At 35.0% G+C, this 25,169-nt stretch overlaps 1 protein-coding gene across 1 annotated transcript in view; it reads left to right on the forward strand.

The window, feature by feature from the left end:
• LOC149770836 (dual oxidase 2-like) overlaps positions 1 to 23,636 on the forward strand; it is a 56,918-nt gene extending 33,282 nt beyond the window's left edge. The window contains exons 16-31 of the mRNA XM_089949060.1: positions 2,018 to 2,226; positions 3,129 to 3,314; positions 3,791 to 4,001; positions 4,506 to 4,599; positions 8,997 to 9,178; positions 11,509 to 11,576; positions 12,080 to 12,311; positions 13,651 to 13,881; positions 14,410 to 14,503; positions 14,802 to 14,851; positions 17,024 to 17,305; positions 20,450 to 20,679; positions 21,266 to 21,424; positions 21,704 to 21,859; positions 22,380 to 22,508; positions 23,084 to 23,636. Of these exons, the coding sequence (XP_089805186.1) occupies positions 2,018 to 2,226; positions 3,129 to 3,314; positions 3,791 to 4,001; positions 4,506 to 4,599; positions 8,997 to 9,178; positions 11,509 to 11,576; positions 12,080 to 12,311; positions 13,651 to 13,881; positions 14,410 to 14,503; positions 14,802 to 14,851; positions 17,024 to 17,305; positions 20,450 to 20,679; positions 21,266 to 21,424; positions 21,704 to 21,859; positions 22,380 to 22,508; positions 23,084 to 23,209 (2,639 nt within the window). The 3' untranslated portion in view covers positions 23,210 to 23,636. The remainder of the gene's footprint in view (positions 1 to 2,017; positions 2,227 to 3,128; positions 3,315 to 3,790; positions 4,002 to 4,505; positions 4,600 to 8,996; positions 9,179 to 11,508; positions 11,577 to 12,079; positions 12,312 to 13,650; positions 13,882 to 14,409; positions 14,504 to 14,801; positions 14,852 to 17,023; positions 17,306 to 20,449; positions 20,680 to 21,265; positions 21,425 to 21,703; positions 21,860 to 22,379; positions 22,509 to 23,083) is intronic.
• The last annotated feature ends 1,533 nt before the right edge of the window (positions 23,637 to 25,169 follow it).

A 25,169-nucleotide genomic window follows, 5' to 3' on the forward strand; every position in this document is an offset into this window, starting at 1 on the left:
CATTGTATTAGTCAGTAATCTACCAGAATTATTAGCACAAGCAATGCTCTACCCCCTTATTGACAAAATCTGAAAATACTAGCCCTATCTGGAAAAGAGGAGGGTACTAAATGGTTTCTAAGTTCAACTTTGATAATATGCGATAAAAAATAGATACTATTTATACAAAACTCATGCTTATGGACAAAGCATATTATGTCCTCGTTGGATTGCAAGTATATGAATATACAACGATGTTCTATTGAATGGCTCATAAAAGCACAATATTTGATGCAGTCTAAACGAAAATGCATTGATGTCTCTGCTCAACCATATGAACAATTATTGACTAATGACGAATGGTTTTTCGAACAATAATTGCTTAATGAGCTACAACGTAGAAACATTCTTGAATATAAAAGTTGTATTAATCTCTCACTTATGCAGTATTACAACAAAACCAGATCTAGACCACAATTCAAGTGTAAATTAATATATGAAAGGTTTATCCTGGCCTCTAATGGGACAATACCCAAAGTCATATCATTCCTTGAACGAAGAACTGATATCTGTCTGCATTTAGTCAATTACAAACCTACACATTTATTATCATGTAAACACGGGTCAAGCTACAGTACATTTTGAAACAAAGTGTTTATCGTTATATAGTTGTATGTTTGAAGCGTCTCATTGAAAGCCTTTTCAATTATGTTTCTTCTAAAATTCTAGCATATGACTAAACTTTCCTTTTAGCCAATACGCAATTTCTTTTTTTTTTCTAAGACACGATTATTTATGCTTCAATTTATTTTTGTTTGTATTTCACCTTTTTCATATTGATTGCTGTTTTGTAAGCACTGCTGTCTACTCGATATAAGGAAAATCAAATAATGTTCATTCAAGTTTCAGATTAGAATTGGTTTCAATGGTTTGGTGATTATTTCCAGCGTTGACTGTCCTGAGACGGAGCTTTATCAAGATTTAAGCTAAGCTGTTTATAGGAACTCACATACCTAGAATCTGTATCATTCATTATATATAGTGGCTAATTTACCCATATAGTTTTTTAATGTGGTCATTGATTTAGTTTAGTTAGGATTAAGCTGTACTAACTATGAATCGGACCATATGTTGAACTTTTCTATGTCTTGTAAATCATAAGCAGCCAAAGCTGGATTTTCCACAATTATTGACAAGAATTTATCATCAGCAAATACCTTTATTGTGGGTTGAGTTAAGTATAATAAATTAGAATTAAAAATTGGTCTGAGTAGATCCTTGACAAAGAAAAGCTATGACAATGTGCTCATCTGAAATGCAACATTATATAACAGCATTTGGAGTCCTATCAAAAATATATTTTTTAACCATATCAATAATCTACCACCGATTCCTATACTTCGTATTTTCTAGAGGATACTGTCATACCAGAATGTGTCGAAAGTATTATTAATATCATAACATACCACTTAATATCATTTGCATCGCTGTGTTTCTTGCAAAAGTCATTAACAACACCATACAACTGTAAAAGAGCTTATATTTAGGTGTTAAGGCAGATAGAACATGATTAATTAGGCTGTTGGTAGTAAAAATAGTTATACGAATGCAAGGTATAACAATGTTTAACAAGTTACTCACACAATTTAGTAGAGGAACAAGTCCATTACTAAAGATATATTTGTCCCCACTTTTTGTAGGAAATATGATGCTTGGAACAAATCGATCACTATATTTGACAAATGTAGCAATAACAGTTGAGCGGCCTCCTTAAATGTCATAAGGTTACTCTCATCTGGAACCACATGCCTTGCTAATGTCTTGGTTTGAACGTGGATCTTTAAATGTATTTATGCTGTTGTGAAGACTATGAATTGCAACATCAGAAAGAGATTCAAAAGGCAGGATGATTGAAGTACCGTTGAGAACGTATTGTTCAAAGAAGTATTTCTGCATCAAGTTGCCTTCATTTCCATATTTAGAGTGGCTAATGACTACATCTTGAAAATTTCCCATGCTTAACAATTTGATTCCACAGTGACCGAATGGACGGGACCTAAAGAAGGTGAAAGAAAAATCAAGGTCAAGTTTAACCTGGGCAGAAAGAAGATCCATATCACGGACATTCTTAAGAAGCCGCTACGATTGATAGATTTGCGCCTAAATACAGAGAAGATTCATATACGTGAATCTGACGACAGACAGAGAACGCTTATATCCGTTCGCGTGACAGGAGAAATAGATCTGGTAAGATGGTTAAATTCTTCATTTTAATCAAGCAAGCAATTCCAGTTTTTGTTTGTGGGGTAGTTTGAATTTTCCCTTCGACCTGATATGTAAAGGTTGGGTTAACAATTTCTCGTGAACCATTCACAAGGACTGTAATAGAAATCACTTAAGTTCACATTTCAAAGACACTTTTCTTTAATCGTCAACAGCATTGGTGTATAGTGACTTGAACGAGACTAATGTTTACAGTTTTGCTGGGTGATGTTTTTGTTCTTTATGAAATATTTGATAAGATAAATATACCCTAACTTTCGCGTGTTTCGATAGCACTTATTTTATGTAACTTCAAATGGAAAGCTACATCCAACGAAACTGACAAATTTCACTTATTTTTTTGAATACTGTTAAGAGGAAATAGTTATGACCGAAAACGCTTTTATAAGCACTGTTTGTCACATTGGCATTCAACTATGAATTATAGTAAATACAATATTACCGTCACTGTTTTTCGAGAGATTTCTGTATATCATAAGACATTAATTGATTGAAATAAGTGTATGCGTTTGCTTATTATATAATGTCACATAACAGAATTGTTAAAAGACAAGCAATTTTTCCTTTTCAATTTAAATAGACATAATACAATTATGATATAGTATGCACATTTTCCTTGTGCCTGGACCTTATTTAAAAAAAAAAAAAAAAACATTTTTTCATGTTCTACTTTGCCATAGAGTTAGCGGGAAGATCACATCCCTACAATCAGATATACTAACTGTGATAAATTGGCACTATTTAATAGGTACAAAATGTTTGCTATATTGATACCTCAAACTATTGTAACCACAAGTAAAATAGGTTTGCATATGGACTATTTTAATACATACATTAAAGTCATTATATCCCTTACATATTTACAGATCCTTCGATTTGCAGACGAAGGTTACAGAGACAAGTTTGTCTGCAAGCTTGAAAGTTTCCTGCAGGAGGTCGGAGTAAGCAGCAAAAGGCTCAGGTTTTCTGAAGCCATGATACTGAAAGACGCAGAAACAAAGGAAACAAGGAAAAAGTTACTGGATAATTTTTTCAGAATGGTGTGCTTACAGGTATATTTCACAATCATTTTATTAAGAAAGTTTTTGTCCGTTTTATACATTTTCAATTTCCATTTACACACATTCGTTGTAAGATCAAAGTAAAACAGGTAATACGTTTTAAACTGAGCTAAACTAAGGAAATATCTAAATTTTCTAGATGATAACGTTTGTTTTATTTATTATCTTCAAGAGATGATGTTTTTGAATTAGAGGAAAATACGTTGACAACGGTTTCGCATGAAATGACTGGACTCGAAAGGAAAATATTTCTTACCGCAGGATATATGTAACTTTTTTTTCTCAAACTTTGTTTCACTAAAAATAATCTTAAAGCACTTGAAAATGGATTGTATCACTCTGAATAATTTATTTTTCCGGCTTGTTATGTTATTGCTTTCAAGATCAATATTGTTTACTTCAAACTACAAATATAAGTTATGTGGACCTTTCCGTACATACGGTTGCTGTTTTCTATTGTTTTGTAGGAGTCTCAAGAGGAAGTAAACCTTCAATTAGACTCCAAATTAGCCAATGACATCCCAATAACTCAATTAACTCGCACCGAATTCGCCGATGCTCTAGGACTAAGACCCAACTCTACGTTCGTCAGAAACATGTTCCTCATAGCGGATAAAGATAAAAATGGTTTTGTCAGCTTTCAAGAATTCATGGACGTGTTTCTGATACTAGCCAGAGGTAAACACACCTTCTTTTATATCAGCTCCAAAGCTTTTGTCGTATATTTGTATTTGGTATATTTATATTTGGCATATTTATATTTTGTATATTTATATTTGGTATATGCCAGTGCTTCGTTTCGTGTTTCGTTTCGTACAGAACGTACCTTGTATCACATTTTAATACTTCTATAATTATCTTTCATTGCATTATGTTAATTATGTATTATAGTATTTCTCATCCCTCTCTAGAATAGACAATCCGAAATGTACTTGGATGATATAAATGACACATGTTGGAAATATATATCAGGGTATGACAAATAGATCCATGATATTAAAATTGTATTTTGTTGAAGTTTGTTATTTCAGTTTCATAGATTGATATTATTCTTAAAAGTAGCAACATTAATTCCCGCAGAAAGTTTCGGTCTCCAGCTATGTTAGTTTCTAAGTCGTTTACAAGTATTCAGTTCACGGTATTTGTTTGGGGATCAATTCAGACATTTTATTACTTTCTCAGGTAATGCTGAAGAGAAGACAAAGTTGTTGTTCAATATGAATGACTTAAGGGGGAGAGGATACTTGACAAAGGCAGACCTTGAAAACATTATAAAGTAGGTCACTTGCATGTATATATGCACAAATACACAAACGTACACGTATGATTTAATTTACTGATAAAATAACAGTTTCAGTGCTGGACCACTTTCCTTACTCCTTTGTGAAAAACGAAAACTCCCTAGAACCTTACTGTCTTTAATATTGCACGAGAACAAAGGCATCTATATATTTTTATGCATTAGTGATATTTTCAGACCTAGAGTGGTTTCTTTGATATGTCTGAAAGACAAAATACACCCCTTAATGTTACAATACCTAGACCATTTTCCTTACTTTCTTACTGTTCATAGATACATCAATAAAACGTTGTCAGGAAAGTCAATACGACTGAAAATGTAACAAACATTTATATCTGATAAAATGAGTTCTGCTCCATGGAGATCTCTATAGCAAACAAAATTATAAACATTATGTTCTCATCATCATAAGCAGTGATAGATAATACAATATATCTACACTGTTTTACCGAATGAACAGAGTAAATCAATCTGTATCCTGACTTGTAATGATGATAATAGTACCGGACACTAGTTGTTTGAAGTTATTTGCTTGAAAATCAATAGTTAATGGTTTGAGTCTAACTTTTGCCACAATATTAATTATATATGATTAAGTACCACATTTGCGCAAATAGATTTAGGCATAAAACATTGCACAATTGAATTTTAAAAAAAAACACAAATTGCTTTGTTTGTGGGTTTAAAGCAACCTAGTTCTCAGAATTACATGGGAGAGTAGCTGGTCATGTACTAAGCAGCCTCGTAACACTATTATAACAAACTATTTCGGCTTGCATAACAACAACCAGTCTATAGTTTTCTGCTATTCGTGGTAGTTATAACGAAACTGCTCCACTGTTGGAGACATTTATCTACGATCTGTGATCACAATATGTGTCCCGCTTATCGTATACCGATAGTAAATGTGTTACCCGGCTCTAGTGCGTCTGCCACACAGTAAAGATTTACTATGTACTATTTGTTTGCATACATTGATTAAACACATTCTTAATAGGAAAACTTTGTTAAGCCGAGAAGTGTATTGTTTATGTTGTGTCCGCCTTTTGACAGTGAAGTGGTGCCAATCTATGTACACAAAATGTATGTCATAGGCAAGCATGACATTGCAGTCCACTTGTATGCTAATCGATAACTGTCTGCGTTCATTGCTTGACAAACATGCCCCAGCTACCAAGTGCAGAGTATCAATTCAAAAGTGTTCTCCATGGTATAGCAGAGTTAGGTACCAGCTTTTCACTGCTAAAAGAGACCGCCGTAAAGCTGAGAGGCTCTGGCTTTCCACCAGTCTCATTGTTCATAAGCAAAGCTAAGACGAATGTCACAAATATAGTCCATGCAGCGAAATCAGCCCACTACACTACTAAGATCATGGAAAGTTCCAGCTGCAAAGAGCCCTTCGAGATTACTAACAAGCTAATGTCAAGGAATAAATCAACACCACTTCCAACGACCTTCGCTCCAGTCGACCTTCCGGACATGTTTGCAAATTTCTTCCGTGACAAAGTACAAACCATTAGAGATAAGCTTGACATCACAATTTCAATTGACTCGTCGTCACCATACAGATGGGATACAGAATTTGAGCGGCAACAATTAGCGGCATTTGAACCTGTCTCTATGGATTTTGTACGTACAATCGTGATGAAGTGTGCACCAAAGTCATGTGAACTTGATCCAATTCTAACATCACTGCTGCTTGAGTGCTTAGATCTAGTATTGCCTTCACTAAATAATGTTATTAATACCTCTCTCTCATCCGGAGAATTCCCATCATTTTTCAAAACTGCCATTTTAAAGCCTCTGCTGAAGAAACCAACACTAGACCTTAACGATTTAAAAAACTACCGCCCAGTTTCTAATTTCCCATTCATATGAAAAATCTTAGAAAAGGTTGTTCTATCCCAGCTTGTATCTCATCTAAATTCAAACAGTCTTTTTAGCAATGTACAATCTGCATATCGCCCTTGCCACAGTACTGAAACTACTCTTCTAAAAGTAGTTAATGACATTCTCTCTGCGTTGCATAGCGGAAAGATTACAGTCCTCACCCTCCTTGATCTGTCTGCAGCATTTGACACAATAGACCATAATATATTACTTCACCGTCTCCAACATGTATTTGGCATTCATGATACAGCCTTACTGTGGTTCAAGTCCTACTTGGTCAACAGGACACAAATTGTATCGGCAAATGGAATACACTCCAGCCCAGTTGATCTATGTTGTGGTGTTCCACAGGGGTCTCTTCTTGGACCTGTTCTCTTCATTATGTACACTCAGCCGCTCTCAAGTCTCATAGATCATCATCCAGTGTCTCACCAATTGTACGCTGGTGACACCCAAATATACAAATCTAGCCACCCAGCTGAAGTTGATGCTACCATCGAAGGTGTAGAGAGGTGCATTTTTGATGTGAAATCATAGATGACATGGAACAAGCTACAGATGAATGATGATAAAACTGAGGCCATTCTGATCACAACACAAAGACTTATTCATTTACATCCTTTACCTCAAACAATAAATATCAGCAACGCAAAAACAATTAAATTCACACAATCAGTACGAAACCTAGGTGTTACTCTGGACAGTACTCTTATATTGCACCATCATGTCATGAACATATGCAAGGCTGTATATCTTGAGCTGAGACGCATCAGCTCAACTCGCAAATATCTTTCAGTTGATGCCACTAAAACTCTTGTGTGTTCATTAGTACTTTCAAGACTGGACTATTGTAACTAAATTCTGTCTGGTTCATCTCAATATCTACTCCAGAAACTTCAAAAAGTTCACAACACAGCTGCTCGGATCATGCTTAGAGTACCACAATCAGAGCACACCTCCCCGCTACTCTGTACCCTACACTGGCTATCCATTCGATCCAGAATCAAACACAAAATTTGTTCTCTGTGCTACTTTTCACTGTCGGACTCTAGTCCAACATACCTATCCGATCTCACCCATGTCTACACACCAGCAAGATACTTACGCTCCTCTTCTTACAATCGTATACTCATTATTTCCACTATGAAAAAAAGTCATATCGACAGCGTTCTTTTGCATACCAGGGCCCAGCAACGTGGAATGAATTGCCCACTGAACTTAGACACAAAGACATAGAGATCACATTCAAGAGGGCTCTCAAAACTCACCTATTTCGACTGCAAGAACAAGCTTAAAGACCTAATAATGTTTCCTACCTGAAATATTCTCAGAATGTGTTTTTATATTTTAATGTTTTTCTAATTTCATGGTGTTTGTTTTTGTAACAATATTATTATATTTTTTTATCTTATAGGTGTTGTCTAATGTTGTAAAGTGCTTAGAGCTTCTAAAGATTAGGCGCTATACAAAGTCCTCATTATTATTAATTATTATTATCATGCAGTTAATGTTTGGACCTCAAGGAAATTTACATTCTTGCCCATGTTTCAGAGCAGAGTCTACTTGATTTTCATTAATTTTCAAAAATACCGATAGTACTGGTCTCACGACTTTAAACTTGATTTTGATTGTCTTTGAATCACTGTACGAGATTTAAAACAAAAATAAGAACAAAATGCATAACTCTCTGACATCTACACTCCTATTCTTCTGCATTGTTTGCTGTTACAGACATGTAATTTGGCATGTGTTATTTTGTTATGTTTGCGAACATTAAATAATATATAAATGACTAAACTGAAACATTTATTTTCACAACGATCTAAATAATGTCGTTCTGGCTCATCAATTTCTAGGTCAATACAAATATTTTCCAGTATTAGCAACAAACTGAAATAAACTAGTTGACACATAATATAGTTGAAAGGTTGAATTCCTGTAGAAACAGCCATAGAAAGTTTCGCAAACATAACCGTTTTACTGTTTTATTTATTTGTCTTGTCCATGTTTTGTATTTGACTTTGAAAAAGGCTCATTAAAGAGTCGAAAGCGTTCAAGCTAGCTTGATACTAGTTTTGCACTGTTCGTTGTCAGTTTCTTGCATTTATATATACAAAAGCTCATTCGTGGCCCATTAAATGTTGACTGGCGTTTACTTGAATACGTACGAAATCATCCCAGTCATTTAAATCCATCAGAACTACAAATGTAAAGAAACTTTGATTACTAGCTTACATGCTGTGGATTGGAATAGCTATGAAAGAGAAAATGTTCTTTTGGAATTTGGAGAACTAATCTGCATATTGTACGTTTCACTGTTCGGTTTCATCACACCCATTATAGAGATAAAGGAGGGTTGAGATAGTGAAAACCGTATTGAACACTGTATATTCCCTTGTCAGTTTTGATGATATGTTTGATGAGGTTAATTATGAATTTGACAGACAGGACCATACTTACGTTGTATGTTTCCGTGTATCCAGGTCGATATTGGAGCTGTCCGACGGCAAACTTGGAGATGACCAGGTCAATATGTTGATAGATAATCTCTACTCCCAAGCTGGACTTCGGAGCGCCGACATTATGGGTTTCGATACATTTAAGCAAATCTTTGCCTCAGACGAATATGAAAAGGTTTTCGAGAATGCAACTCTCAGACTTGACGGTAAGAGATAATTTTCTAATTGTATCTTTTACAAAACATAATTCAACTGTAACGAATATACTCTCTCTCTCTCTCTCTCTCTCTCTCTCTCTCTCTCACACACACACACACACACACACACACACACACACATACTGGGTAGCTATCTAGTAACACGACATAAAGTGTTATCATCATTCGTTAAGAGAAATAAATGGAGTTAATGTGCTACTACTTGGTGTTGTGTGATTTCAAGGTGTTGTGTAATTTCAAGGTTGTGATTTCAAGGTGTTGTGTGACTTCGTGATGTTGTGTGATTTCAAGGTGTTGTGTGATTTCAAGGTGTTATGTGGTTTCGTGTTGTTGTGTGACTCAAAAGTATCAGGCACTAAAATACTAATATTTACTTTTGTGCCAGAACAGCAGAATACTACATATTTCTCATCATTTTTAAGACTTCAGCCGAAGGGTCAGTGTGAAAAATACATAGAAACTATTTATTTCATATGTTCATTTAAATTAATAATGTCCTCATTGACTGTTTGGGATTAATACATTAAATTTTACTTACGTGAATTCATTTAAAGTCATGGAAGATTGCATTATTGTGTTACATGAGGACATTAATGAATATTGGAAATTATCAGTATCATTTTATATTTCTTTACTTTTGAAAGGGCATTTAGTATTTTTTGGTTGTTAATTCACAGCCCTATAAGAGTCCTTTAAATTTACACTTTGTAGTGTAGATAAATGCATTGTTCTTGATTTTACTTAAATTGTTGCTTTCACTTCCTTTCAGTTGCACTCTTTAAGACCTAAAGTCGTAGCTCTGTATATTTTGAAGTAGTTTGAACAAACGTGACATTATCATCAACGGATTTGTCCAGTATCATACCATCTGAATTCATTGTCACTATTGAATATACATTTTAGCATCGTTGTTCCCCGTGCTTTGTTAATAGTTCTCATACAAACTTTATGCAACATCGAATCATATGAAGAATGTACATGAATTAAACCAGATTTGAGTCACCTCACAAATATATTGATCATGGTAACATCCACAGCTTAGAATATCAACACGAATGTTTGTACTTAATCGGCCATATCTTGTAAAACTGCTGAATCAATATGCATAACATTTTTGTAAAAATTGCAGTTTAGATTTTATATTCATTTAAGGTCCATTGGAAGAAAAAAGAGCTTGTCTTACATTAATATGATGAAGAGCGACAATTTGTTGTCCCCACTTTGTTTTCGTGATCACTGTTACGTACATTTCTGTCGTCTTCATATCACATATATGTGAGATCGTCCCGTGCATCACGTCATCAGTTCATGCTTATATGTAGGTTTCATACCTCACTTTTGTCCAAGAGGTATATAAAAGAAACACAACACGTGATATATAATAATACCCATTTCACCCGAATAGGAAACGAGAACGTTTCAATCGTTACTCGTACATAGAGTTATTTCCTTTTTTATGTCATGATGTGGATTCAATTACCTAGGGCCTAATCTTAACATAAATTCCCCAAATGTGTATATGTCCAATTGAAATTGCAGTCATTTTAACTTCTGCACGAGATGGCAATAATTCCCAAAGTCTAGTAAAGACGATGTAATGAAACATATCCAAACACATAATGTTGTCCAACAGAAGAACGGATGTACAGCAATTGGTTTGTATATACCCGTACTCTTGCAAACGGCACTTGATCTTACGTCATTTGAATTTTGTATTATACCTGTATAGAACGTGTTCTTTGTAGCTATAGGTAGTTGAAATTCTTCACAAATGTCTTGAGAAACAAGCTTAAAGAAGCCTCGGTTTAAGGTAGAAGATTTCGTCATTGTGGTGTTTTTTTCCTTCTCTTTGTTTAAAGTGGCTGTTTGCTTGTTTTGTAAGGTTTTATGGAAGTCTTGGCCAAAGAGCCAAGAGAATCGTTGCTGCTACAAATCTACTGAATTCTTCTTTTGTGAACGTTAAACAAAGTAAATATGTAACGATTTCAACTGTTCACTTTACAACTTTAATACCATCAATGTTGGTTGAAATCATGAACCTTTCAAATATGGATGAAACCTGCAAACAATTATTCACACTCATTTCTGGAAGAGAACTATTTAATCTAATTCAACAACATTGTGTAGATTGTGTTACTTAGATAAATAAATATGATTTGTTGACACACATGGCATTTGCATCAACACGTATATGTGGTAATCTCATTTTACCCTCAGATACTATATTAAAAGAAATGTAAATCACCGAACGAATTATCAAATGACATTTGTTTACTCTTATAAAATAGTTTCATATCTTTTATCGTTGTACTTTTCAGGAGAAAGAAAAACAGGACATCTGGCCAAAAGATTCCAATCCTTACGCGAGACGTTTATCGATGGATTCGCGTAAGCTCTGTTTTCCATTTCATTGGAGTTTCAAACAGTTAAATATATAATAAAACATAATCACATAAATATTGAGAATCAAGCCTTTCATCCATCTCTCTCTGAAATGTATACAACCAGATTGAGCAATAAATACATCCAATAGTTAGTAAATTAGATACCCTCAGTACAAATGTCTAAAGATTGCCTGTTGCGATAGATTCCTTTCACTTTTAATTAAAATTATAAAGCCATTTAACACTATAAAGTATTTAAGACTTGCCTAGAACTGTTGTTGTCTTTGGTCATAATGTACGTTGTTCATTTTAATACAAATCAGATATATCTTTTCCTATTAAACAAGCCAATATCATGTAGTGATTAATATTGCATCGTGCATTTTGCTGCCACTAAGTTCAGTTCCTTTACATATAAGCTTGAAAGTGTTTATTAACTGACAGTGATTGGTCAGAGAAATGCACACACAAATTATGTTTGCATGCATTTTGTTAACTTCGATAGATCATTTTGTTTTTAAGCCGTGGCTTTGACAACAACGATTCATCACATGCAGCGTTATCCCTCACGAAATCGCAGGTGACGATCACAACCAAGCACAAAGAGCATCCGAAAACAAAGTGGGAGAAAAGAAAGTTTGCTTTTTTCAGCTGGGTAGAGAACTACCGTCGTCAGATCTTTTGGGTTACCATCTACATTCTCATTACCGTAGGAATCTTTGCAGAAAGAGCCCACTGTAAGCAAATTGAATCTTGTCACATTTATTCTTAAATGAAGCTAGTAAACTATGAATATGAGTATACAAAGACAGGGAAAGTACTGCACGACCGTTACGAATAATATTTACAGAAAATAAGCTTGAATATCAATAAGGAAGGTATTTCGTTAGTAATACTATGACCATTAAATGCCAGATCTGACGATACCGTATATACTTGATCGTAAATCAGGTTCAGGTTCAAAACACTTAGGCCATTATCTGCCGACGCCTTATGCGAAGGCATATAAGTGTCTGTCTTGTTTTTCGTTCTATTGAGTAATCGTAGAAAGCTGCATCGACCAAGATCTATTATGAGACGACAGATCTGGATTTACGATGTTGAATCCGACTTATACGCGATTGCATACGGTACGTCTTGTCTAGTTGATTAGACAACTTCAAGGTCATTGCAGTAGAGACTTGCTGATGGGAGAGAAGAAGAAGAAGAAACATTTAAGAAAATATTTTTATGAAAGCATTTGTTTCAGACTTCACATGCTATATTGACTACAGGCTCCTCGTACTGACTACAGTTTGTAGTACATGGGCATAAGGGTGCAGTTGTTATGCAAGCTCGATTTTATAAGGTGAAACTCGATTACCATCAAAGCAGATAAGGTAATCAAAATATGCCACACAATTTTTTACAGGTACCTTAGCCGAGTTTACAAAATATACTAGTATCTCCAGATTATCATGCTACATAATTATTATCAGTATACATTGTGAACGTAATTATTCTCATGTTGACTATAACAATAAGTATTAAGTGAAATTCAGAGTAGGTATTGCACACATTGTTTTGCCCCATGCTGTCTCTCGTTCAGTCATAAATCCCATAAAATAGTAAACACAAGTAATTGATAAAAATACACGAGACACCAGGACAATATTGAATGCAGTAATCATATAATACTCATAGATACACGAGCCACCAGGACAATATTGTATGCAGTAATCAAATACTACCCATAGATAATTGATGAACTGTGCATTCCTTCAATCGATAGTACATTCAAACTTGCGTTAATTATTGCCCAAATAAATGAATCACCCGATTAAAATGTCCACGTTTTAATTTTTGTAATAATTATAGAAAAATGTAAACATTAATTTCGCAAACATCTTTATTTTTAGAGACCGTCAGGTCCAAATTGATGGCCGCTAAACACATAATTTGGCTCTGTTGAAAAAGCAAATCAATGAAATTAATGACAGTTCAAAATCCAAAGTTTAGTTCAATATCGTTATGCAAATAATAGTATAGAGGGCATGAGAATGCATCTTTTGTTAACATCGCAATTTTTATATCCAGATTATTCCTTTCAACTTGAGCATGGTGGCCTTCGTCGCATAGCGGGTTACGGTGTTACGGTTACACGTGGTGCCGCCAGCGTCATGATGTGGACGTACTCAACTCTACTAATCACCATGAGCAGGAATACAATCACCTTCCTGAGAGAAACGTTCCTTCACAGATTTATCCCCTTCGACTCCGCTTACGCCATGCACAAACTGATTGCTATAGTAGCGCTGATATTCACCGGTTGGTTTCTTTGATATAGTTTTTCGCAATTCCATATAAGCTCAAGGCACCTTATTGGCATACACCAAATTTCTAAACTTGTACCTTTTTCCATTTTGACAGGACGTGCCGAAGCCGAAATGAAAACTAGCACATTCTAAGAAATATATTTATACATATTTTATATTTAGCCTAACTGTTTTTATTAATGTTTATTTGAAAAGGTTTTCTTCCCGTGTATTTAGTCGTGTTTCCCTTTACAGTTTTACAATTTAGTGTGCAATCGGCAGTGTAGAGCCAGCGTTGTGCTAACATGCCGAAAATTGAAAACATTCCTTTTTATCAAACTCTGCTTTATTAAATCTTTTCGGTGTCTTCATTTCTTCTATTTGTTCACTAAAATGGAAAGAATTAATGAGCTAAATTTATCTTGAAAAAATGCCTTATTATCTAGTATAGTTTTGAAATTCCATGTTTCTCGCATGTTGTTGAATTGTTATATATATTTATCAATGCAATAGTAAACTATTTATTCCACATACTTTTCAGTTGTTCATTGTGTGGGACACGGGATTAACTTCTACCACATCTCCACACACGCATCCATGGACATGAACTGCCAGTTCACAGGATATTTCAGGCCGTAGGTGTTCTAAGTATTGTACAATTATAATGAGCCTCTACCGTAAATATAAACATTCACAGCTCATGTGCAACGTCCAAATGTTATATGAAGTACTCATTAAACTCATAAAGTATGATATGAAGCCTGCTAACAATAGTACTGGTGCGATTACAATCAAATTTATGTGAATCCTCATTGTCTGCATTATTCTTTGAGTCGAAATTAAGTTTGTATTTGTAAGACTTTGCCATCACTTTCTTTTATACTGTCGCGATTAATTTCAGCTTTCTCTAGTTTATCAAGGTTGTTTTTTCAGATCGGACGTCCTTGCTTCCTTCCATTATTGGGCATGGTTGACAATAACTGGTGAGTTAATTATATAATGTACAAAAACTAACAATAAAATCACGTGTCATCACCTCATCAAGTATGTATTCTTAAAGGAACTGGCAAATCATCGTGTGGATACACTCACAATGGGAGCATGAATACAAGTAAATGAGAGAACGGGCGTTGACTTCACCGTGTCGTTCATGTACAGTGAAACACTTACCGCAATAGATTTGTGATTTTTCATATTATATTACCATCCCACAACTGTGGAAATTATTGCCAGAATGATAAAAGTATTGCTGGCAACAACGAAAGTAGAATAACGTGAAACAGGTTAGTTAAAGAGGAGGAAATGAAGTAAGGCAGAAGGAAGTAAAGTAAACGGATATAAAAATGAAATAATTTGCTTCGTCGTCTTTTTCTTGGTAGTTGGAAACCCATTTAAGTGTATCATTCTCTGGAAATAGAAGAAAATGTACTTGTTGGCATGTATTTGTTATTGAGCTCCCTCGGTGGCGTCAGATAAACATATATATTCTCGAATCAGCGCAGCTTTGTTATGTGGACCTACATTCTCATTTGACGGTTCTGATGAAACTCGACATGTATTGTGATGTATATTTAGTACATGTGTAGTGACACTTTAAGTACCATCTCAGTCTTGTTTAGAAAAGGATTATCCCTTCCCTAGATAGGTCAATAATATGATTTAGTACGTTCTTCTTAACAAGACCCGGTATCTGGTTTGCCTTACATATGTTGTGTTTGTGGTATTTACTGATGTCAGTGTCATGGTCCTGTATAACTAATACTGATTTTTAATAACCACAATGGAACTGTTAAGAATGTTCCACAGCATTGCTGCCGTTAATATATTAAAGGTTGCTCATGTTTCTGCATACAATTACAGTCGCAAGTCTTTATTTTGTAACCTGAATTCCAAAGTCGTTCTCGAGTTCTGCACACTAGTTTAATTATTTTATAACCTGACATCTTACAGCATCGTCTACAAGAAACTCTAACATAGGGTTAGTCAATAAATGCCTTTATTTAGTATGTGTATATTGCCGGAGTAAGAACTGAATCTTGTGCGACAAAACATAGGACGCTTTGTATCCGTTTCGGTAATGCAATCTAGGTATCTGTCAAGCAAAGTTTGAACTTTAGAGCAAATGTGAAATTGGTTTCAAATCACTTTTATTAACTGATGGTAAAATGACTATGTCGATGCAAAGGCAAAAAAAAAATCCTAAAAGTGTTTTAATTTCTGTTATGCCTTCTTACCGGTCCCAAACGTGTGATAGAATGATGTAAAATAGTCATCTTGTTCCATATCATCATAGCACTGTCCAACTTGCCCGTAAAAATCATGGCTTGGAAGAGACACGAGTATAATTTCTGAGCAGACAAACCGATTTACCAACATGCCCGAAAAGATGTGCATAAAGGAAAAAAAATTAAAGATAGGATCATATAATACTCGGAAAGAAGACCGTCGCCATGTGATAAATCCGTTAGAGACCATTCCCTCGTATAACATTAGTTATGCCTTAGGGTTAGGGACTCAAAAGGAATTCACAGAAAGGTCGGGGCCTCCATATTTGTTTCCAATACCTGTTTTCTTTTTTCCCCTCCCAATGATATATCTGGTACCCAACTCTAGCATGTCCTACGACTAATCCTTATATTCTTCTGTACACATCGGGATTTGCATGCTCAATGCAAACAGAATAAGATGAATAAATATTAATTAAGCCTTTAATTAGTCATGCAAATTTCGGCTTCATATGATCATATATCAAACCGATTATATATATACATATATGATGTATGTACGTGTGTCTATATATATATATATATATATATATATATATATATATATATATATATATATATATATATATATATATATATATATATATATATATATATATATATATATATATTGTATATATATATATATATATATATATATATATATATATATATATATATATATATATATATATATATATAAGTTGTGTAAACAAATATCCGTATTTAGCGTATTTATCATTGTAAGACTATTTTTATATGGAATCCTATTCTGCAGTCCATGTATGATAAACTTGGATGATTCTTCACTATTTTGTTATTGTTCTTGTTATCATTATATTATTATTATTATTATTATTATTATTATTATTATTATTATTATTATTATAGGGATAACAGGAATATTTCTGGTTCTGATCGTCATCATTATGTATGTTTTCGCCCTGCCGTACGCTCGTCGCCATGTATTTAGGGCTTTCTGGGTCACTCACACTCTGTATATGCTGCTGTACGTCTTATTGATTCTGCATGGGTCCGGACGCCTCGTGCAGGCCCCCCTTACCCACTATTATCTCCTTGGGCCACTCGTGCTATTTGTACTGGACAAACTTGTCAGCATGAGCCGGAAAAAGATTCCTATACTGGTGAAAAAGGTGGACCTCTTGCCTTCTGGTGAGTATCATTTTTAATAAATTTGCTAAATCGATTACTTATAAAATTTCATTGTATATAGAGGTGTTGAAAGATCTGAAATTGTCAAAAGGCTAAAATTTATTTAAAAATTACTTGTACTCATTTACAAGAATATCGCTGAAACATTTGTGAATTCATAAATCGCAACTTTCCAGTGTAAGGGTGTGTGTTATATTGCACTAACTCTTGCAGAGCAACCCAAAGGGAGAATATCTTAATGGGAGTGTCTGCAGAACACTTGGAAATATCTATATCACAGCAAACGCATTCGAGTACTAGACCACGTTCTAATTTAGTTATCTTTCATGCGACTTGACTTCAGGACATTAGGTCCTGATTGTCTAGCTGTATACAGTACATAACCTTGTTTACAAGTTCGGCTGCAAATGTGTCATTGACACTCTTTCTGTTTCTAAAGCTATGTATCATCTTTCCATATACGATAATATTTATTGCAAATATTATATTCCTATCATAATTATCAGTCGCAAAGGAGTTACATATAGTTTTCTCCAATTGAGAGTGTGGCATGAGGCATTGTGGGCCACAGTGAAGAAGTATAACATGGGTCAAAAGTTAACCAATACCATCAAGCAGCTGTACGCCAAGGCTACCAGTGCAGTAATTGCCCAAGTTGCTGTGGGGGACTGGTTCCAGACAACAGTGGGAGTGCGTCAAGGCTGTCTCCTGTCACCCACGCTTTTCAACATCTACTTAGAGCGCATCATGAGCGAAGCCCTGGAAAACCACTGTGGGACAGTCAGCACTGGAGGGCGTAAGATCACCAACCTCCGCTTTGCAGACGACATTGATGGGCTGGCAGGCAGTGAAGACGAGCTAGCCACCTTAGGGAAGAACCTGGATGAAACATCTTCCAGATTTGACATGGAGATAAGCGCTGAGAAGACAAAACTGATGACAACTAGTGGCAAACAAATCTCAGCCAAGATTAAAGTCAGAGGACATGAACTGGAAACAGTGAGCCAGTTCAAATATCTTGGTTCCATAATCACTGAAGAGGGATCAAGAGCAGAAATTTTGTCAAGAGCAGCACAAAAAATGGCAGCTATGTCAAAGCTAAGACCCATCTGGAGAGACAAGAATATATGTATGAAAACTAAAATCATACTATTGCGATCTCTAGTCATCTCAGTCTTTTTGTACTCATGTGAGGCATGGACTCTGACAGCAGAATTACAACGAAGAATCCAGTCACTTGAAATGAGATGCTACAGAACCATCCTTGGCATCTCTTACATGGACCACATCACAAATGAAGAAGTGCGTAACACCATCAGGCGCGAAGTAGGCCAATATGAGGACCTCCTCACCACCGTCAAAATGAGAAAGCTGAAATGGTATGGCCATGTCACTAGAGCCAACAGTCTATCCACAACAGTACTGCAGGGCAGCGTCCAGGGTGGCAGAAGGAGAGGTAGAAAGAGAAAAAGGTGGACTGACAACATCACAGAATGGACCAGGAAAAGTTTTGCGGAGACACAGGCATTGGCACATGATCGAGAAAAGTGGAGGGAACTGGTCAGATGTTCAGCAGCACAGTGCCTCAACGACCACACTAGGTCATGAGACTGATGATGATGATGATGAATTGAGAATGCTTTATTTCTTTCATTCAATTATTCATTAGAATTACAAAGTAGTCTGATATTCGGATTTAATTGGTTCGGAATTACTGTGAATTCATTTAAAGACATTTTTTATTATATTATTTTGGTTTACCAAGACTATAGGCACATCCGTACAATAGTGAACTTCATTCAGAATACCACCAGAACTCATTTGAATTTTTCAATACTTTTGGACCTGTAATAGAACATTTAGGACTATTTAGGATTTCATTTACGATACTGTAAGTTATTTTGAATTTTAATATTTGTATTTTAGAGATATAAATTATATTTTGACTGTTACAAAACGTTATGGTATTCGCTCGTTTTTGTTCTTAGTTTAATACCTTAGATTCGTAACAGCATCTCCTCTGTGAATATGAGATAAAGACGGAGGAACGGACTATATCATGCATTACTCCTTGACTTATCTCAAACTATAGCTATAGCGGCACGTGTCTTTATTATTATCCAGATTTCACCTTCAATATTTGAAGAGTTCTAAATGAATTGTATTGTGCCGAAAATGTCAAACACATTTTGGATAACGTGGAAGGCAGTATATTTATAGCTACCATTGTTGGAGTTGCAGTGGATAACCGTTTGAAGGCTGATAGCAGCTGTGAGGAAGATTAGCTGTTTCTTAAAATCTTGCTCTTGGAAGTCGTGGAATTGAGTTACACTCACGTCTAAAAAAAAACTTTTTTATTGTACAATTCTTCAAATAGATTGTGTATTACTTGCAATGTAGACATTTGTCAGTAACCACCAGGATCAGCTTTACTTTTCCCGATACCTTTTTAAATGGATACGATAAGATCATAACTCCTTGTATTCCTATGTCGGTATGGATTACAATTATATTAATATATCCTTTCTGGGTGATGAATCACTGTATCTGTGGTGTGCTGGAAGTATTACGATCGATAACACAAGTCGTTCCACGACTCTTGAAAAACATGGATATAATTCATAATACTACACGATATTCATTTGGAAAGAATATCTAAAACAAATTCGATATCCACAATTTAACTCGGCGACACAGATATATAAATAGTAATACTTTATTACATGCATGCATGCATACATACATACATACATACATACATTCATACATCTCCAAACGTATAAGATATTAATATGTCTTCCAAAACAAAAGCGTATCTACTTATCAATTATATATTAATGTACATATATATATATATATATATATATATATATAGAGAGAGAGAGAGAGAGAGAGAGAGAGAGAGAAATAATGAAGAGCATTTAGTTGACAAAGTAATAAGGATTATAATTTGTCTTGTGTTTTAGCATACAGTACCATAATGAAATCAATAACTTGGATTAGTTTCTGTCCTAATACGCAACCGTCATATCATCAGCAATACAGTTGGGTTCAGAAGATTCGCACCAACTGACTTCAGTTTTCAATATTGTTAAGTTTTTCAAAGGTTTTTTCAATAGTGTAAGACATAATGGATCGTTGCAGATGTCACGGCCTTGACCTTCAAGCGACCTTTGAACTTTGAGTACAAGTCGGGTCAGTGGGTTAGAATAGCGTGTCATGAACTCGGGGAAAATGAATACCACCCTTTCACGCTAACCTCCGCTCCACACGAGGATCAGTTAAAGCTACACATCAGGGCAGTTGGGCCCTGGACCATGAATCTCCGAAAGGTATATGACATTAATGACAGGGGAGACAAACCACTACCTATGGTACGTTCTTTAAATTTTATTTTTTTACATATATAACCTTGGTACTCTTGTACAACATGAATAGCATTGTGTGTTAAATCCATGGTGAAAGTGATACAAAATACTAACTGCTAATCGTTGGAAACTTTGCAAAATACATGTATGAAGATTATTGGTTACTATTCTGAGGCACATTCAGATACACAATATCCGTAGTCTGGCAGAGAATAGCCGTTTCATTTAGTAACACGCTGTCGATCATTGATTATTGAGTGATTTTAACTTAATTTGATCCAAAATTTTACAACCTATAAAAGGTGAATGAAATATATAGCAAACTATCTGCTAAAAGACTTTCAAGAAAACATCATTCATATTTATAGTGTTTTAACATAAATTGTGCGATTTGTGGCCCCGTGCCCAGCAATATATTTTCAAAAAAAAAGACACAAAATCAAATACAAGACAGATTATAATGCCAGTAGGATTGTAATTTACAATTGAGGGAATGAAAGATAAAATATTATTGAATTCGATATAGCTTGACCGTATGCACGTTCTATATTAATGTTTGACACCAAATCTTCAGATGTTTCTTTTTACACAGTTGTACCTGGACGATCCGTTTGGGGAAGGACATCAAGATTGGTACAGGTTCCCAGTGTCTGTGCTGATCGGAGGAGGTATTGGCGTTACTCCTTTTGCCTCTATTCTCAAGGACATTGCCCATAAATCAAAGATAGGAGCCAAGTTTCCTTGTGAAAAGGTATAATGTTCAGCACAATTTACGGTCTGTACCTCTTACATCTCCAATATTAAACATATGTATGGCTCGATATTCTGCCAAATGCTCAGTATTTAAAGTTTCATTAGCTACACATACACCGCATAAATCCCGTTGCGCTGGAGTTCATGTCGGCAATAAAAAATCATTATTTCAGTATTTTCATGTTGCCTGCATATGTTCCACAGTAAAACTGAATAAATATATAATGGTTAACTCCAGAATTATCCTCCTAGAACTGCCAATTTATTTCTCTTAAAGGTATATTTCCTATGGGTTACAAGAACACAGACACAGTTCGAATGGCTGACAGATATCATCAGGGAGGTGGAAACGACGGATCACAAGAAACTGGTCAGCACACACATTATCATCACCCAGTTCCAGCATAAATATGACCTGCGCACCACCATGTTGGTAATACTACTTCTTCATATTGAACACATTTAAACTGTATATCGCCTTCAAACACACATCCAACTGAATTGTATGATCTGTAATAAATTTGGATATAGCATGTAGGTTTTGCTGCATAACATCCATCTGATTATGTTTTCCGTATATTTTAGCTCGCAAAGGCAAAGTTCCTGATATAAAGATAATACATATAGGTCTCAGTTTCCTCGACCATTATGCAGACTCAATCACATTCTATTTCTACACGTTTAAAAGCAACCATGTGTTTGAGTATCTGCTGTTTAAGAGTCAAAGAGATCCAGTCAGGCAGATGTAAAGCGCATTCCTACCAATGGATATTGCAGCCTTAGAAACAGCGACTTCTTACTGACGGGCTTTTGATTTAAAACAACAAAACAAAACAAACAAAATTTTGTTTTAGTCGTCAGTTCTTATTTTAACTTACATTTAAATTAAATCAATTTGCTGCCATTCTATCTTCTACAATGACACCATATCATCATGACACTATGTTTTCCAGTACGTTTGTGAGCGCCATTTCCAGAAGATATCCGGTAGGTGCCTGTTTACTGGACTCGAGGCAGTTACTCATTTTGGTCGTCCTGATTTTGTGGATTTCTTCCAGTCCCTTCATTATGAACATCCGAATGTAAGGAAAACAGACTTCGTAAAATACTGCATGCGATTAAAATTTATGTAAATATATAATTTAGTTATGCTTTGCTGCCTCAGCATTTTATAATTAATTTTTTTGGCATTATTTTACTGTTAACTGTTCAGTTTTATTTCAGATTTGCTTACTAAAATTGTATGAGGTACGCACTGTATTATATTTAAGAAGGCACTTCATATCGGTCGATATTTTGTGTTCGTTTTTTGTTTACGATAGGACAGTCAGGACAGTCAACAAAAGCTACCTCGATGTCTCCTTGGAATGTCACTTATTTCCCATGTCAATGGCATGATACAACAAATAATGTGTTAAACGCACAACTAAAAATCAGCAAATCCATCAACCTCTTTAATCATTAGAAGTCCAACTATCAGTATAACTGGACAAATCAGTTCGATCAGCACGACCATTTAGAGCTTGTAATACGGATTTTTTTATTTATATTTCTTCTTTTATGTTGAATATCAAAAGATGGTTCTTAACCTGTTGGCTGTTTCTTTTTTGCGTATGTGATCATTCGTTTTAGCATTGCATGTTGTTCCTTGTCACAGGTGAAACAGATTGGTGTTTTCAGCTGTGGTCCACCGCCAATGACCCTAGCAGTGGAGAAAGCATGTTCTAAGGTTAAGCAGTACGAGGATTTTCCGTCATATCAACACCACTTCGAAAACTTCTGAGACTCATATACGTGGGCAGAAAATAGTTTACTTGTTCAATGTAAATAAGTTAGTTACTTAAAGCAACATATTTGAAATACACTGAGATCCAGTTCTGTATATACATAATGTGATATGAAGAGTTTTTCTTCTGAGCAGATATTTCTTTATATACCAGCTTGTATCTGTAAACTGTGGCTAAGAAGCGGAAAGGTTGTGTCACAGTGTTTATATCCGGTTTATATTCTTTGGAATTTATTTTGTCTTCGTTTGTGTTCATTTTGTGCCGAAAGATCTGTTTTGAAACCAACATTGCATAAGCTCTAAGTGTGTCTTATCTTAGTTGTTTCTTCTAAAATTACCCTGTTCAACAAGTTTCAAGTTATTGTATTGCGATTCTCCGTTGTAATTCATCTCAACACTGAATAAATGAGTTGTTGCATCAAGAGTCTCATGTCGTGTTCGCCTTTTATCGGTGTCTGGCTATTTTATGATGATGTTCAGATAATAATGATTAAAAGCGTCTCTGATGTTTAAGATGAATGTGCCATTTGCGTTCAACTTTAATCCGGACAAAATAAGTTTATAAATATGTGTAGTTGTTTTCCTTTACCTCTAACGGGTAGATGCGGAATGCACTCTTCTACACTATCCATGAAATAATTTCTAGAATCACTAAGCTCCATTTTCTGTGACGTTTTATGCAATGTATGTTACTTGCTAAAAACAACAGCACTTAGACTCTTTCTCAACCCACCAAGTGAAAGCTGTGACAGCGCCGTGATTTGTGACATATATTTAGTAAGATGTATATATATGTTCCCGTTTGTAGACTTTTACATCTCATTGAAACAGTGTAATAACCAAAGTCTCATATGTACGAACATCCTGTTCTACAATACAATTGGGTTGTTCCAGTTCTTTCACATTTTTGAACGCGTTTATGTAACAGGAAAATTACAAAAACCAATATTGTCATAGGAAACGTGTAACAGAGATGTCTCAATATTTTCCTAGGGACATGGAAAAAGTGCATTCTTATCTCTTCCTTGATACTTTGAGCGGAAACAGGAATGCTAATGGTGATATCCGGAGTTTGTCAAGGTAGTCGCATCACCTTATGTGCAATTTATAATGCCCCACCTGTGACATGGATTGCCGAGTGCCTTTCGTAAATTATTAAATCGAATTAACCAAATGCCTGATGTTAATACCCTATAGGCTACGAAGTTATGAAAGCAGTTTTGATACAGTTGGTAGGTCATATGGCTGCAGGCGCTCAAACGTTCTAGGGTATGCCGGAATATCTCATTAAAATAAATAATAAAACGGTTTTTATGCCAATGGCTTGTCTATCATCTAGTTTTTGGAAGTAAAACAGGATATTAACTGTAATTACCTAGATGTGGAGTAGATGACATTAGTCATGTATGGAAACAGTAGATTGTCCAAAATAATGGTTTGAATCAATTAGGTGATCAACGAGTTAATATATACAAGTTAACAAAAGCACCTACGAATTTCTTCCGTTAGCAACAAAAGAAGGCAGATGTATACCATGTAAATGGAAAAATGACATGCATTGCATATAGATTGATTTGAAAAATACTCAAGAAAACATACTACATGGAAGTGGTCTTAAATTGGTCAGTATACAGCAATATATACTCATTTAAACCATCAGAAGTGACATACATTCAGACACTTGACTGAATGTGCTTGGCTAACTGCAATACCCATGTTTGCTGAGTCTCTGATTGCTATAAATGTACTTGTTTGATGTCTGACATTATTACAACTTTTTTGTGAGTAGCTATTGCACAAAATATATAATATGATTTGCACTTTCAAATTTGCAGAAAACGACATATGCAATTTTTACCTAGTGATAATAAAGTCTGCATTTGACTGATCCTGTTTTAGACGGTACGTCTATGGAGTTGCATAACTTGTCTTTCCCCGAAAAGGTTGACATGTGGTT

Source organism: Sinohyriopsis cumingii, unplaced genomic scaffold, assembly GCF_028554795.1.
Source record: "Sinohyriopsis cumingii isolate HCF-2022 unplaced genomic scaffold, ASM2855479v2 utg002263l, whole genome shotgun sequence".
In the NCBI taxonomy this organism is placed as follows: Eukaryota; Metazoa; Mollusca; class Bivalvia; order Unionida; family Unionidae; genus Sinohyriopsis; species Sinohyriopsis cumingii.